General features: G+C 47.9%; 1 protein-coding gene across 4 annotated transcripts in view; it reads right to left on the bottom strand.

The window, feature by feature from the left end:
* ADAM19 (ADAM metallopeptidase domain 19) overlaps positions 1-8,690 on the bottom strand; it is a 52,356-nt gene extending 43,666 nt beyond the window's left edge. Inside the window, exons 1-3 of one of the 4 annotated variants that reach the window (XM_073355211.2) lie at positions 8,515-8,690; positions 6,671-6,759; positions 3,003-3,073 (exon numbers count right to left, since the gene is read on the bottom strand). In XM_073355211.2, the coding sequence (XP_073211312.1) occupies positions 3,003-3,073; positions 6,671-6,759; positions 8,515-8,608 (254 nt within the window). In that variant the 5' untranslated portion in view covers positions 8,609-8,690. Of the gene's footprint in view, positions 1-283; positions 952-3,002; positions 3,074-6,670; positions 6,760-8,514 lie in introns of those variants that run through there. The other 3 variants (XM_073355214.2, XM_073355215.2, XM_078853971.1) reach the window with 3 other exon arrangements.
* Between the last annotated feature and the right edge of the window lie 8,508 nt (positions 8,691-17,198).

The following is a 17,198-nucleotide window of genomic DNA, read 5'->3' as shown; positions in this document are numbered from 1 at the left end:
TCATACTAGCAGGAATAACAAAATGGGGCTGTTCGGTTTTAACGCATGAAGCCTATACTCAGGTGTATGGAATCCACAGTCAGATAGGTGCCGAGTTCCTTACGAAGTAAATAATAGTGTGGCATGTTAATGGGAACAGATGCAATATCCCCTGGTTTACATCTCCGGGGGAGGAGCACAATGTGCTCTTCATAAATGTGACATCGGGGACGTGGCACAAACATTTCTGCCATGCAATACAACTGTTGCATTCAAAACCAACAGCTCTGTCACAGGCACGCACCAGGGAGAAGAGGAGGCTTCATTCCTTAATGCTTGCAAAGGGCTGGAGTGTCTCAGATGGAAGGTGTCTTAGAGCATCCACAACATTCCTGAGGACCCCACTTCTTCTGTCTGCTTCATCATTCCTTCTTCGCTGCTGTTGAATTCCCCTATAATTCATTGAAATGACTTTGAAAGTGACATCCAAATAACAGCTCTATTCTCAAACACGTCCCAGCTGCTCATTGAGCCAGTATCCTGACAGCTATCCCTTAAATGTATGTCTTGTTGCCTGTTCTCCTGTGGGTCTCGGCTTCTGTCTCTGACTATAGGCCTGAGCCTTCACTCCATGCCCAGGAAAAGCTCCTCTGAAGTCAGTATTAAAGATTATTTTGTATCCTCAATATTTTCTATGTGCTGTGTTTTTATAAGATCTGTTCAAATAGTAGGACCTCATAATGCCTTGTGTGTTTATTGATCCTGCTAAGCCAGCATGCTCCCTGATGGAAGTGTGTGTATGTGTATCTTGCTGAATGAAAGCCTTACCTCAGGAAGTAAACACAATAGCAAATGGTGTGTGAGCCTCATTCTGTTTACTAACACATGCCGAGAGCCAGACCTCTGATGGAAATAGCACAGCACAGTTCCCAGGAGGCAATGTCATCATACGCTGAATTAATCTGTTACTTGGATTTCTGTCAGGATTCTTTGCTTTTGCCGACTTCTCCTGGACTGTGAATAAATTCACCTCTGCAATGCTACAACGCACAAATGCAGCAATAGGTTTAAGACCTGACAGTCAAAGGAAATAGACCTCACTGGCTTTGTCCTACCTACAGTAGCAGTACATAATGTACAGCATTGCTTCAGAGATCTCTACTGATCACAATTACTCCACCGTTCATTTTGCTTGTGTAGTCAGGTCTTAGCTAGGAATAGCAGTACAGTTTGTTCCCCTCTCTATGCTTTGGTACTTTCAAAGCCCAAAGATGTTGATAGATGAAATATTTATAACATTTTCTGTTAACACAAGTGCAGAATTGGCCCTGCAGTGTCTTCAGTGCTGAAAGTCCCAGCAGCTTATCCTTAGGGTATAGCCTTTCACAGAAAACCCTTCCCAGAATCTACTTTCATTTGATCACTCATCTCATTTCAGGTACTGCCTTACACCATGTAAAGAGAAGCTGGGCTCCCCTTCAAACTATCCTGCATATCAGTTATGTTTGTATGTCACCATAAACACTAATTACAGTTGTATGGTTTCAGAGTAACAGCCGTGTTAGTCTGTATCCGCACAAAGAAAAAGGAGGACTTGTGGCACCTTAGAGACTAACCAATTTATTTGAGCATAAGCATAAGCATGTAGTGGAAAATACATGCATCCGATGAAGTGAGCTGTAGCTCACGAAAGCTTATGCTCAAATAAATTGGTTAGTCTCTAAGGTGCCACAAGTCCTCCTTTTCTAATCACAGTTGTATATCCATATTGCGGCATTTCCTTGCACTCTTAGGGAAGGAGAAGAGTGATCCTAGGTTTGACTGGTCAGGGATGTCTGCACTATATACTTAAATATGGTAAGTAGTATTAATCCAGGGTATAAATACATTAGTGGGTACTAGGAGAAAAAACACTTAACTGGAACTCAATATATAAATCTGACACAGAAAGAAATCCAGCATCAAAGGATTAAAATTGGCAAGGGTCAGTTATATAAGAAAAGTCTTAGCTGCTCTTCCACCATTAGAATCTAATCCACTTGCCTGGCAAAGGATCTGGTATAAAAAGTAGCAAAGAATCTACATCCAAACTCCAGCAGCAAAACCATCCTGCCCACCTATATCCACTGGTAGCTTCATTTGGATACAGTATTCTTCTTCTTTGCTTCCTATCCCAAACGACTATATACTGTTGCTGTGTGCTGTTAACCAGCTGCTGTGTTCTACCACAGAGGTGGCTGAACCTCTGTAGTCAGTGCAAGTGAAAACATTTCTTTAGGCCACTTTAGGATAAGTGGCATTAGAGAAATATAAGTTTCACTGTCATTCCTCCTAAGAGACCTGGAGTGGAATCCCTTATGAGTAACATAACATACAAAATCCACATGAGAGCTTTTTACTGATAAAAAAAACATTGAGTCATTTGGTGAACAATCCAGCTCACTAACATCAGGTAAAGAGTAACAGGAAATCATTGTCTAGTTAACGCAGGTACTAACTGTTACATGGCATGGGTTTATATACAGTGGGCCAGATCGCCAGCTGGCATACATTGACAGAGCTCCACAGAAGTCACTCTACCAGCTGAAGGACAGACCCAGAGTACTCTTATCATGTATAAGAGTGGCATGCATTTCCCCCACTTAGAGTATGTCTAAACCACAGCCACACACTACGGCACAGCAGCTGCAACATAGACGTTTCCTACATTGACAAAAGGGGATGGTCAATTGATACTGTTAATCCATAGCTAGGTTGAAGGAAGAATTTTTCCATCCATCTAGCTGTGTCTACAGTGGGGGCTTAGGTCAACCTAACTATGTCGCACAGGGCAAGACATTTGTCCACAGCCCTGAGCAATGTCGCTAGGTCAATCTAAGCTTTAGGTTTAGATGAGCCCTTAGGGTGTGATCCAAAGTTCAGTGAAGCCAACAGAAAGAGCTCCACGGGGCTCTGGATCAGCTCCTTATTCATCATCTTCGGGAGCAGACGGCACAGGGCATACAATGGACAAGCACACTTACTCATTCTTCTCAACATCCAGGATGAGCTCTTTCCCCTCGACTGTCATCTTGACTTCTGCTTTGAATGGGTGCTACATGCAACAGAGAAACTGCCCATTACACATACAGCATGATCATTGTGAATACCCAAGTGTTCATCAACTTGGCAATTACTTTGTTTGCAAGTGCAAACCTCCCCTTATTCCACCCTGCAGCGTTGAGCACGTCTCCCGCCCCTGCTGTGCCCAGTAGGCAGAGACGGATGGAGGTGGAATGCTCAGAAAGAAGAATGATGTGTTGTTACTCCTTTGGAAATATGGACAGGACCCATGCCTCAGAGCCCAAGGAATGCTTGGTCACTGGAAAAACATCCTAGCACGATTTGCCTGATACAGAGCTGTGCTTACACTATTTCTTAGCAGATGGCAGCGGTAATGGTCCAGGAAAGAAGCTTTCTTCTACAAAGTGAAGTGGTGGAGAACCACTGGTCTATAGCATGCACAATTTGTATAAAAAGTCTCCTGCCCAGAAAAACTACTCAACATATATTGAAACTGCAGCCATGTTGGTCTACAACATATGGTAGGCACTCTACATCTACCTTGCTAGGATGTACTCAGAGACCTGGTTTTCTATGAAGGCCCTAATATCATTTCAAATGTCAATATAGACAGGTCCAAAGATCTGGTGTACTTATATTTACAGTATACAGATATATAGCTGTATACAGGTATAGCAAGTTATGTGTATCCCTAGTGTTAAATAAATGGTAGGGCTGGAAGAAGACAAACTGGAGGTGTGCATTGTACACAGGTGAGGTGTATACACCTGCTAGACAGGATGCATTACCTGAAAGGTGTTCCCAGTAACCACTGCATTATACTTATTTTCATTATTAGGCAGATACAATTAAAACACAAGGAGGGAGGGGGAGAGAGATCAAGGATATAAACTACAGCCAAACACCTCATTACTCGATGTGTCTGCTACTACTGGATTTGTTTTTTTAGTACAGTCTTTTGTTTTTATACTAATTCATACAAAGGAACATGGGGCCGTTCAGCACAGAAACAAGTTTTAAATGACCACAGAGCTGATAAAAATTAGCTGCTTACTAGCAGTGATCTAAAACGTAAAAAGTAAATTGACTCAGTACAACTGAGGATATTACAAGACTTTCTCAGTACAACTGAGGATATTACAAGACTTTCTCTTAAAGGAAGTTGCCTCCTAAAGAGGCACGAAAGGCTGCTTTTACTGTATTAGAATTTTAAGATAAAGAAGTACTTAGAAATAAGAGCGTCAGGTTATTTCCTCATCATTTACTCAACATACAAGGGGATTTCACACCACAGAAACCACGTGAAACCATAAGAGTATTTTAAAGAATTGCTTGGCTGAAACAGTCTGTCAGTCAACATGCGTGTTCAGATCCCTTTGCGTTAATCCCAACTCTAGTGTCAATTATGAAAGTTGCCTTTCGTATCCATGTGGCAGGTCTCCATTCTGATATTCTGCTAATCCTGTGCCTATTGAAGTCAATGGGAGTCTTTCCTTGGCTTCCATGAATCAGGCCCATAGAGATTATATCCAGCAGACGGCAGGGGTTACTGGGAGGCCAAACTCATCCTGAAAACCATCACTCATGTGAGCAGCCTTTATTCCTGAGAGGACTCCCCGTGATATCCCAGGACACTCACTTAGGGGTGCAGCATTCAGGCTCTGACTAGGAATGGATCATTCCCCCTAGATCTGAACATGGGAGGACCATCCTTGTGGAGATGCAGAGGAAGCAGATGAACCTCCATCCATTACCCCCCTCTGCCTTGTACCTTTGGAGACCTGTCTGAGGCTCCAGGAGAGGGCTGGGGCTGTTTCTCCTCCTCCCTGGCACCCAAGAGCGACTCCACTGAGGAGGCGACACAGTCCCAAGCTGCATTACCCTTTCATTGCCCTCACTCTTTGCAACAGAGTCCTCTTCGTGGAACATCCTGAGATTTGCTGCTGGCAGGATAACCCAGTTCGTGTGATTCCAATGGAGCTGCCTTGCCAGACACTGTGGGAGCCTGTAGAGAGCAGGTGCGGAGGCACAGGGCCTTTACGGATCCATTGGACTACATCCATGGTGATCCAACGGATCACAGGGTGTTGGAGTTGGGTGCAGCTTCCTCCATGAGGGAAAACCTGCCTTCCCACACCTGACTAAGATTTGGAGCAAACTCCCAAGGAGACCAGCACTGAGTTATCCTGCCCCTGGGCCTCCCTCCTGAAGGTTTTTGCCACTGGAGGCCACAGACAGCCTGTTACTGTTATCATCGGTGGGTGTGTTAAATGGCTGCTGGGCTCTTCCCTGAGACAGCTGCATTTCAGGGGTGGGTAAGCAATCTCAGGACTAAGGGCTTGGCTACACTTGTGAGTTACAGTGCAATAAAGGAGCCCCAAGCGCACTAGTTCGCTCCCCGTCCACACTGGCAAGGCACGTAGAGCGCTCCGACTCCACGGCTACAGCGCTGCTGGTTCTCCACCTCGGCGACTGGAATAACGTTTGCTGCACCCCCCTGGAGGGCTGCAGTGCCAGTGTGAACAAGGTGTTGCTTTACTGCACTCTGATCAGCCTCCGGAAACGTCCCATAATCCCCTTAAGTCAAGTGGCCACCCTTGTCATTGTTTGGAATCAGCTGTAGGAATGTGGAAATGCCCTTTGAAAGCTCCGTTTCTGACAGCCGGCTGCTTATCTGCTCCGAGACAAAGCAACCATTAGTGTGGAATGCTGTGTGTGAGAGAGACTTGGGGGTCTGCTGCTGTCTGAACTTACCAGACAGCATGCTGACATGCTCTCAGCCCCCCCAAAAACCCACTCTCTCTCCCCCCACATACACACAACACACTCCCTGTCACACTCCACCCCAGGCCCCCCCATTTGAAAAGCACATTGCAGCCACTTGCATGCTGGGATAGCTGCCCATAATGTACTGCTCCCAATGCCACTGCAAGTGCCGCAAATGTGGCCATGCCAGTGCGCTTGAAGCTGTCAGTGTGGACAGATTGCAGCGCTTTCCCGACTGCGCTCTCTGAAGGCGGGTTTAACTCAAAGCGCTCGACATCTGCAAGTGTAGCCATGCCCATAGTCTAAAGCGCTTTGGGGTCCTTCAGAATGGAAAGTGATACAGCAGCCAGAGTTATTTGTTATTATTGCTTAGGGTACAGACTAAGCTCCATCTCCAAACCTGGAGCACACATCCGCCACAAAGGCGGGGCACAGTCCGCATTCATATTCTGATCAGTAGTGGCTCTCTGCACAGATCCTTATGGAGGTAGGATTCCAGCTTGGAGCTGAGATACTGTGCACAGAGAGCAGCGCTTTATCGCCACTGGGCAGGGGATCTTATAGGTCATGCTTAGCCCCTCTCTGTAGCGCTCCCCTATGGCACCATATGCCAAGTGGGTGCATTGCAGCCTGTGAGCTTTGGGGAGAGACCAGATCACAGCTAACAGCTCCCCACTATGCTGGTGCGGTTTCTGAAATGCTCCTATAGCCTGCATGTGCCTACAGTGACCGGGATTTGGTCTGAAGAATTTAAGAGACATCACCAGATCCAATCAACCATGTCACACCTTGGGTGATAATATTTGAAAAAAAAAAAAAAAATTAAGAGCACCTTTCCTGTCAACGGGGTCATATGACATACCTTCACACTGATGGTGGTGTTTCCTGTGGCTTTCCACTGGGGTGTTATTTCTTCCTGGTATAGCTGTGGGCCAACACTGCTGTTTTCTCCTGGGGAGCACAGACAGTTGCTCAGAATCAAAACTCCACTGCAAAGCCCAGCATTTAGGGTTTAATCCTGCCCCATCATAGACAACGGGAGTTTTGCCCTTGACTTAATGGAACAGGATCAGATCCTTCAAAAGACAGCATATAAACAGCAAAAAGCAAGAACTGTTTGAATTATTTGGCCACTAATGTCTCTAAATATATCTAAGCACATTGTTTAATATTAGCAGCAGAAAAGATTTTCCCTATAACTTTTTACATCTACATTTCTGAGAGTACAGACGTATACAAGCACAGGCATTGATCCAGCAGAGCACTTAAGCATGTGCTTAAATGTTAGCACATGAGAAATCTGATCGACTTAAATGAGGCTTAAAAACTTCTGCTGTGCTGGATGAGGGGCCATGTGCTCAGCTCCTCTCTGGATCAGGCCAGTAATAAATATACAAACCATGGATAAGTGCAGCTGGACAGAGCAGTAATTGTTGAAGAGGATTTTTAAATAGGAGTTGTAAAAGGCACATTAATTGCTGGAACAAAGATGGAGAAACTCCCTGAAGCACTTAAATAATTCTCTTAGTCTGAAACTAACAGGCATGGCCGACCTGTCCAACAATCCCATAGCAATGCCCAATGGTGTTTTCCCCTTTAAAGCAGGTCTGTCTATTCTTTCCCCTGAGACAAGGCCAGGATCAGGGAATATCTTTCATTGAACCAATTTCTGTTGGTGAAAGAGAGAAACTTTTGTGCTCCACAGACCTCTTCTCCAGGTCTGGGAAAGAGAATGGGAACAGCACTTCTCATGATATCTAAACTCATGGAGTTCTAGAGGGAACCAGTTCTCTTTAACGACTCTTCCAGACCCCATCCAGCAGATCTGTATCATGGAATGCTGCCCCAAGCAGAGAGAGCTGAAATACATAATTTGCCGTATCTGTCTTTCCAGCATTTGACTCGGGTGTAAAAGCCCCTGGTGTCAACGCCTTCACAAGACACTCAGAGGAGAGGGTAATCCACTGGGGACAGTGACAGCAAGTGGAAGTGGGAAGCGAATCTTATTCTATTAGGACCCTGTGATTAACCACCAGGTAAAAATGCCCCTGGGTTTAATGAGACAAGGGGCTATCTGTTGCCAAAAGAAACAAGCTTTGGAAGGCACAGAGCTCTTCCTCCCAGCTAATGTCAATCCCAGCCTGCCTGCAACCTGCTGACCTGCAATTAGGGCTATCACCCAACCACCGCTATCATTGCTTTCCTGCTGAGCTGGGTTTTTGCAGCTGGGAGTGTGTTGCAGAGAGAGATAGGAACCTCTGCCATTCCACGCCGCTAGAAATCCCCAGGGCACATCCTGGACGGACCCTGGTCCCAGCAGCAGACAAGACATTGCTTATAACCACGTATCCCCCAAACAACAGCAAAAAAAAAAAAAAGAGAGAGAGGATTGTCTATGGGCGCAGCCTGCAATGCGTGTTCTCTGGGTGTTCTCGTTGATTTGCTAGGAGGCTGGCTGCGCTATTCATGCCGGCAAACCTTCTGTTCAGGGATTGAAGGAGTGAGTGGAAGATATAAAAGAACAAAAAAAGGGGGGGAGGGGGCAGGGGAGGGAAGGTACATTATCATGGCCAGGAGCCAGCGTTAGAATAAAGCCCCACACATTCACCCGACCCAGCCAGCCCCTGGCTCTGGGTTCCCACAGCTCGGATCGTCCCCCCCGGCTTTGAGGGTCCCTTTCCCCGGCATCTTCCCCCGCGGACTTACTTCTCCAGCCTGCGGGCTCCAGGGCGGGGAGCAGCAGCAGCGGCAGCAGGAAAGGAGCCGGGGAGCCCCAGGCTGGCCCCGCAGCCCCAGGCATGGCTCCTCGGGGCGGCTGGCACCCAGGCACCCTCCGGACCCGCCGGGGGCTGGCCGAGGCTCCGCGCCCGCCGGCGCCGGGGATCCCCGCGGAGGCTCGCTCGGCGGCTCGCCGCAGGCTCGGATGCCGCCCGGCGAACTGGCGGCCGCTCCCCGCAGCGCTCCGAGGTCGGGGCCGTCTCCCCACGCCCAGCCAGGAGCCAGCCCCCGAGTCCGCCCAGTGGGGGCGTCCCTCCGCCAGGCAGATGCGGGGCAGCGACCCTGACCCTGTCGCCGAGCCCAGGGATAAGGCACTGCCCCCCCCCCCAGAGTGGGGCCCTTCAGATGGGGAGGGGGTTGGGTTTAGCCCATTATAGGGCTAGAGGCCACATCTAGGTTTGGGTTCCGAAGCTGCCCCCCTTCCCCCCAGATTCAGTGTTTAAGGTAAGGGGGTGGTGGGAGGGGGGGGGGGATCAGTGTCAGAGATGTCAGGGTCTGATCAGGCAATCCCCCGAGCTGTGCGCCCAGCCCCTGTGCACATGCCACCCCCCGTGCGGAGTTGGGCATTGCCAGCTCTCAGAAAACCGCCCAAAGGCGAACCATGCGCTAAGAGAGCCAGGGTTGTCTTCCGGAGTCTGCAGGCAGCCTGAAGCAATCGCTGAGCCCTGCTAACGATCTGGCTCATCATCTCAACTAAGCGTTAGCTCTGGTGCCTAATGAGGGCAGTTTAAATGGCGACACCATGAACATTTTCCTTTCAAGGAAACATTCTGCTAATGCATTTACCCGCAATCCCCAAAGCCCCAGCTGCCCCCCACCTAACTTCCCAAACCTCCAGCCACCTGCCTAACTGCTCCCCCACTGGAGATACAGGTTGGCAATCCAAAAATCTATAACGCACTGAAAACTTAGGCACAGGGCAAACCAAACAGAATTTACTCTCCAGACAAACAGCAGCAGGGGGCCTGGACTGAGTGTTTCTATCCATTTTCATAATTAATCCCCTCTCTGTCCCTAGCAGAAGTGGCATGGCTGGCGGACAGGGGGCTGTGGCTAGGACATCCCTAACTGCTGCAATGGCCCTCTCAGGAGCATGACCAGACAATGCAATCTGGAGCAGCCCTCTCCCACCTCTGCATCAGCAAGTCTAGGGGCTGGACCCCACACAGGCTGCACCAGAGGTGCAGAGGTTCTTGGGCAGGGCCAGGGGGATATATGCATTATCTCTGACATATGCATGATTATACCAGGGTTCAAAAAAGAACTAGATAAATTCATGGAGGATAAATCCATCAATGGCTGTCAGCCAGGTTGGGCAGGGCTGGTTCCCTAGCCTCTGTTTGCCAGAAGCTGGGAATGGGTGACAGGGAATGGATCACTTGATGATTCCCTGTTCTGTTCATTCCCTCTGGGGCACCTGGCACTGGCCGCTGTCGGTAGACAGGATACTGGGCTAGATGGACCTCTGGTCTGACCCAGTATCGCTGTCCTTATCTCCCCACCCGCCCTGTGGATGTACCCCCAGGAAAATAAATACATCTCCAAGCCAATAGAATTCAGGAGAGTGCCATGGCTAGGGGCTGTGTCCTGGGGCATGGCCATCTCATAGCTTCCCCTTCTGCTCAAACACAGCACTACCAGCACCTTCTGCCTCAGTTTCCTCCCAACAGTAGGTCTTCTCAGCTTGCCACACAAAAACCAGTGCTAGAGATGTGGTTTGGCCCACTGCCAAGTCACAGCCAAATATAACCCCTTCTGGGGTAACAACAGTACAACTCAAGAGTCCCAACAAGCCTCAGGCCCTTCAGGTCACCCGAATCTCAGTCCCTTTTTTGGTTACCTTTGAGTCTTGCCCTCTACTCTGGTGCAGAGCAGTCAGCCCCTGGGCTGGATCCCCTAGAGAACCATTCTTCTGCAGATCCTGGCTCAGGGTCTTCAAAAGAAACCTACCCACTCCCTGTGGTTGTACACCCTCAGACTGACCACTCCACATTTTATGAGGCCCAGGTGTCCTTTAATCTATCATCTGCTGTCTCTTAGGCCCCTCCTTCAACTAATTAATGATGGCACAGGTGTAATAGATTAGACTAACGAGCTTTTAACCCATCCTAGTCCATGATGGAGTTTCATCCCATCACAGGCTACCAGGGTCATTGCTGGCATACAGGCACCAGGCTCCTGCATAGACAGACCTGGCCTCCCCCGGTGAAGTGGCCCACCCAGTTCCCAGAGCTGAAAACACAATAGAGTTTGAGTTGCTCAAGCAAAGACCAGGCCTTCTAGGGCAAAGAGAAGCATTTCCTTATGGTTCAATTCTACACCAGAAGAAATTAGGACAAGTTATTGGGGTCTATGCAGGGACTACCAGTTACGATTCTGTGGCCTGTGTTTTGCAAGTCAGACTAGTTGATCATAATGGTCCCTTCTGCCCTTTTCTACTCATTGATCCAAGGAAACACATCACATTATCTACTTTTGCTTACGTTTTCTTTAGAGTCTCAGCATGAATGTCCACACTTTCCCCAAAGATGAGGATGATTAACCATGTTTATTAGGGCAGTGCCTAAGGTCCAGCCAAAAATGGGTCCCTATTGTTCTAGGTGCTATACAAACCTAGAAAGAGACGATTCCTGTATCGAAGAGCTGGCAATTTAAATCGACAAGGCAGACCCAGGTGGGGGAAGTCGTAGGACACACATGTTGCGAGAGCAGTGGGATGGCAGCAAATGTCACATTAGTTCCATGATGTTTTTCTTCCTTTTGGTGGGTTTACTTAGGAGGGGATCTGCTACATGGAAAGAAAAGGGAAGGGAGCTCAGAGGGATAGAGCAGGATAAGAGGGACAGCTATGGAGCGGAGCTGAGGTGAGGAGATCTACACCAGCTTAAACTTCATCCACCCCGCAAGATGTGCTCCCATAGATGTGGATTTCTTTATGAATTGTCCTCCTGTGATTCATAATAAATGTAGCTAAAGATCATGACCTGAAGATATAGGCATGTCATTTTTATTGAGAGGGATCTATGTTTAAAAATCAGAAGTCAGAACATAAGAACGGCCATACGAGGTCAGACCCAAGATCCATCTAGCCAATGCCAGGTGCCCCAGAGGGAATGAACGGACCAGGTAACCATCAAGTGATCCATCCCCTATCACCCATTCCCAGCTTCTGGCAAACAGAGACTAGGAAGACCATCCCTGCCCATCCTGGCTAATAGCCATTGATGGACCTAGCCTCCATGAATTTATCTAGTTCTTTTTTGAAACCTGTTATAGTCTTGGCCTTCACAACATCCTCTAGCAAGGAATTCCACAGGTTGACTGTGCGTTGTGTGAAAAAATATTTCATTTTGTTTGTTTTAAACCTGTTGCCTATTAATTTCATTTGATGACCCCTAGTTCTTGTGTTATGAGAAGGTGTAAATAACAACACTTCCTTAATTACTTTCTCCACACCAGTTGTGATTGTTCATTCTATCATATCCTCCCTTGGTTGTCTTTTTTCCCCAAACTGAAAAGTCCCAGTCTTATTAATCTCTCCTTATATGGAAGCCGTTCCATATGCCTAATCATTTTTGTTGCCCTTTTCTGAACCTTTTCCAATTCCAATATATCTTTTCTGAGATGGGGCAACCACATCTGCACGCAGTATTCAAGATGTGGGCCTACCATGGATTTATATAGAGGCAACATGGTATTTTCTGTCTTATTATCTATCCCTTTCTTAATGATTCCCAACATTCTATTTGCTGTTTTGACGGCCGCTGCACATTGAGTGGATGTTTTCAGAGAACTATCCACAATGACTGCAAGATCTCTTTCTTGAGAGGTAACTCAAGTGTTAAAGTGCACAGGCAGATAGAGATTGGAGGCATTTGGCTCTGGTGCTTTGAAAGAGATTTGGTATTGTGGTGTCTCAGGAGGCCAAGTAAACTCATTATTTGCTGTCCAAACTCTTCAGAAGATTATTGATCTGTATGATCCATAAAATCCTCTACTTTCCCCTCTACAGTAAAAATGGCTGTAGGAGAGTGATCAGCAAATTCACTTAGAAAGGAGCAGTTAGCAGATGGTTTCTATATGCATGCTGGATCTGTGTTGTCTTCCTGAGTATACCAATAAATCAGGATGATGGAAAATTAAGATTCCATTTGGAAGAAAGGTTTGCTAGGGGCTGTAATGATTTTCTGTCTTGCCCTAATTCCAGGAGCTTTCCCAATGCTACTAAACGTCTCTGGTAAAAGAACATTCAGGACCCTTAATGGTTACTGTGACTGGGGGAGATGTCTGTATCGAACTGTGAACTCCATTTTGTTTTGTGACTTCCATTTTTGTACCCAGTCTCCCATTTCATGTGCTAGCTGCCATTTTGTGTTCTGGGTTGAAAAACCAGCCTGTGCCTTGAAAAGGCAGGTCTATTCCAGACACTGCCCTGCCAGGCAGCGGGGTGGGGCAGCTTGGAGGGGACTATCAAAGAGGCAACCATGGAGGGCCGTCAGCTTTATGTAAGCTGGATCTGAATGAGTGCACCCCCTGACCTCTCGTGATGAGCTGGGGGGGAAAAGACTTCAGGACCGGACCGTATTCACATGAACACACCTACTCTGCCTAGGTATTGAGCAGACAGAGCTGTGTTGGCAAAGCCTGAGCCTTAGACCTGCTCCGGGGCAGCGTTTCTGGGAAAGGGGCTGCCTAGCCTGGACTAGCCAGGAGGTTCCGCGCCCGCTGCTGAAAGCACCGAGCGCTGTGGTGAGTGGCGGGACCTTGGATGTGGCGTCCCAGACGTTGCAGTAGAGAGGCCAGGGCAGTGCGGGAAGCACCAGTGCAGCAGCCAATGGCAGCGACGTGAACGGTGGCGCAGAGGTGGGCCGCAGGCAGCAATGCCGAGCGAACCGCTGCAGCTGGGGGCCAGCTGCCACAGCAATAGCAGCAGAAGCGCCAGGTGATGTCTTCCCCGCGCCGGGGTGGGCGGTGAACTCTCCCGGACGTACCTCTGAACTCTCCCCTGCGAGTGGGGTGCGATGGAGGGCGAGGGCAGTGGGGTGCGAAAGGAACATCGGTTTGTCGGACTTTCGCACCACAAGGCGAGGAGCTGAGGCGAAGGACGCTGCCCAGTGTACTCTGGTTTGCTTATGTTTGTGAAGGCGGGGGGGGGGAAAGGAGTGGTGGTGGTTCCAAAACCAGTGCTCAGTTCCCTTTCCCTGGTAATAAAACTTCTCATTTGTTTTACCCAGAAGTGGGGAAGTATCGCCTCTCGGAGACGCCCGGCGGTGGTGGAAAATTTTCCCAGATTACTGAGGGGGAGGTGGCTCAAGCCGGTTCTGTTTTGTAGGGTTGAGATAAACCTCTAGCTACTGAATCCGGCCCTTGTTGTTGCCAACTTCACCTGGCAGAAGGGTTACCTGTGAATGACTCTCCGTGATGGGCCCACCGCAGGGGATAATGGTTTTTCTTCACCTGGGACACGCATGGGTGTGGGCTGGAATGTCCCATCTGGGCACAGGGCAAACGGGGTTACAGACTGTATTTAAGGGCGGGATGCTCTCTGAGAAGCGTGCTCACCCACTGCTGCGTGCCACAAGACTGGGCTAGTGAGAGAGAGGAGGAAAGAGGAATTTTGCCTAGCCTGAAATGCTGACCAGACCTCAGGCTCACCGAAGGGGTGAGGGCAGTGTAAGAGGGTGTACAACGCAGGCCGGTTTGTTAGTTTGCCAAGATCTGGGACGCTCTAGAGCTTTCCTGAATGTAAAATTGCCTGTGGTAAAGAAATCCATTTGCTCAGCCCGTGATTCCTTGATTGCCTTCCACGTTGTCACTGAAGGGGTTAACTCCATCGAGATGCTCTGAGAGGTTGCAGAAAGGTGGAACACCTATGCAGCTGGGGGCTCCAGAGGGCTGAGTCTTTAGTTCTGGCTCTGAGGTGGCCAGGCGGCATAGCCCTATGTCCCAAGGAGAGGTGGGCTGCACTGGGGAGTGTGCCTTAGAGTATGTCTACACTGCAATTAAACAGCCGGGGCTAGCCTAGGTCAGCTGACTCGGGCTCACAGGGCTTGGACTATGGAGCTATTTAATTGAGATGTAGATGTTCTGGCTCAAGCTACAGCCTGGGACCCCATGAGGGAGGGAATGTCCCAGAGCCTGGGCTCCAGCCCTATCTGGAACATCTACTCCTCAATGAAACAGCCCCATAGCCCAAACCCCATGAGCCAGAGCCAGCTGCCATAGGCCAGCCACCAGTGTTTAATTGCAGTATAGACATACCCTTAGAGACCCAGAGCTAGGAACAGTGACCTGGCTCTGGCCAGGCCGAGGTGGCTTAGGAACAAAGGGGACCCAACAGACTGATGTCCTTCCAGAGAGCTATTGAGCCAGGTTGTGACAGTTATCACTTCTTCGAGGAAATGTTACAATCGCAGCTGGTCAGTGGTGGTTTTGTGTGTCTTGCCAGCTCTTCAGCTTTTCACAAATCAGAGAGAGACAGAGATAGAGAGAACAAAGGCTTGCAGGGCCCAACTTTTTCATCTATGTTTGTGCATATCCATGACTGGGAATCCTAGGTACTATCACAATGAATAAGACAGATCTCATTTGCCCTCAAAATGGCAGCTGACTTGGGGTAAGAGCAGAGGGCAGCTGGCGTTGAGTAAGTTCTGCAGACCCTTGGTCCGAAGAAAGAAAAAGATAAATTGTGGCAGCTATGTGGCACAGCTTTACTAGCATCAGGATCTTCCCCCCTTGTCTACTTTTCACAGCGTGGTGGACAAACTGTGTTAGAAGAACACCACGGTTTCACAGGGGCTGGTGCCCAACTGTTTCAAAGCACTCATCGTTTAACTAGCTAGTATAGGACCTGTTCCCTACCTCCCTTACTGATGCAAGCAGTCCCATGATGTCAATGGGGCAAGTAGTCCTTGTCTGAGTAGCATCAATACAGGGTCACAGCTGGGTCTCAAAACACCGCAGTGGAGCAGAGGAGTGTTACCTTTTACATATTGGTAAACTGAGGCATGGGGAGGTTAAAGGATTTTCCCTGCTTCATCCAATGAATGTCTCACAGGTCAGAGCAGAAACCAGGAAGCTGCATGTTCTAACCTCACAATGAATCAGTGTCACAGCTGGAACAGAAACCAGGACTCCTGATTTCCAGATCCCCATTCTAACCGCTGGCACGCACCCCTCCAGTATGCAGTCATCCACACCACCACGGAAGTTGTGTCTGTATCACAGTTTGTAATGATGCTATTACAGAAAACAGTGTGTCAGACAGAGCACCACGGGGCTTTGTCCTCTCAGTACATATATTGAACTACAATAATGCAAATAGAAAAGACACTTATGCAGAGGCTGTGTAAATGCCTGGCATATCTTTGAAAACAATCTGGCTTCCTATAATGCAGCAAACCTTCTTCCAAAGTTCCCACATCTACTCTTCAATCAGAAGATTGAGCCAAAAATGTATACTTCAAACAGACACACCAAAAAGAGAAAGGAACAGTGTCATAATCATTGTAGGGTTCAGTCAGGAGGTGTTTGTGATTTTTGGTAGCACCCAAGAATTATAAAAAAACAACAACATTTAATAAATTACACATTATATGACAGTATTATTATCATTGGATTTTGGTTATATGAGCTTTGACCTCTTAATTTACAGTCATCAGAAACCCCATCTATAAAAATAGAACCTCACACTGTCCAGTTGTGCGTTGTTTATTGTTCAGACATGTTCACATGGAGCGGCCCAGAGTATTTTAGGCTTAACAGGGCTCTTGTGGTTGCACGGCTGCCTCTGGCAAAGGAATTAGTCACATCCCGTCTAGCACTTCTGAAGCCTCTTCCTGTACCCCCTTCTTCAGAAAAGTCTTACTGAAGTAGTGGGGATTTTTGCTTGATTCACACCTGCAAGGTCAGCTGTAGACTATTTAGTAACTTAATTGATAGCCACATTGAGGAAATGGAATTCCTACATGTGCTTCCCAGTTCTGCTATCGAATGCTGATCTTGTGATTAAAGCACCGGAGTGGGACCCAGGAAATCTGGATTCTGTTCCCAGCTCTACCATGGACTTCCCATGGGACGTAGGCAAATTTAAAAGTGTTCCTGCCCAGTGACTATAAATGAGCACACAAATCAAGGGTGGTTGCATGCAAATGATTAGTTAGGTCTAAAAACAAGGACCTCCATCTCCCCACCTATAAAATGGGGACACTGATACTTGCCAATGAGATAGTGTTGCTGTGAAGCTAATATGAATTCATTAGTGTTTGTAAAGCACTTTAATGACTTGGATGGAAGACACTATACAAGGACAAAGAATTCATCATGAATTAGGAGTCATTCAAACAAGGAAATAGAAAGAATGCTTGTTAAAGTAATAAACCTGTTCAGAGACTAGACCCCCATGCTCTGGGTGTCCCTAACCCTCTGACTGCCAGAAGCTGGAATTGGACGACAGGGGATGGATCCCTCAATAATTGCCCTGTTCAGTTCATCTGGCATCAACCACAGGAAGACAGGATACTGGACTAGATGGACCATTGGCCATGCTGGGTCAGACCATTCTTATGTTCTAATAGTTTGGATTTGCATCAGATTAAAAGTGATATTTCAGT

This window comes from Lepidochelys kempii, chromosome 8 (genome assembly GCF_965140285.1).
Source record: "Lepidochelys kempii isolate rLepKem1 chromosome 8, rLepKem1.hap1, whole genome shotgun sequence".
Classification (NCBI taxonomy): domain Eukaryota; kingdom Metazoa; phylum Chordata; order Testudines; family Cheloniidae; genus Lepidochelys; species Lepidochelys kempii.
Note: the sequence above shows the minus strand (reverse complement) of the source record. Positions and strands in the feature narration are given on the sequence as shown.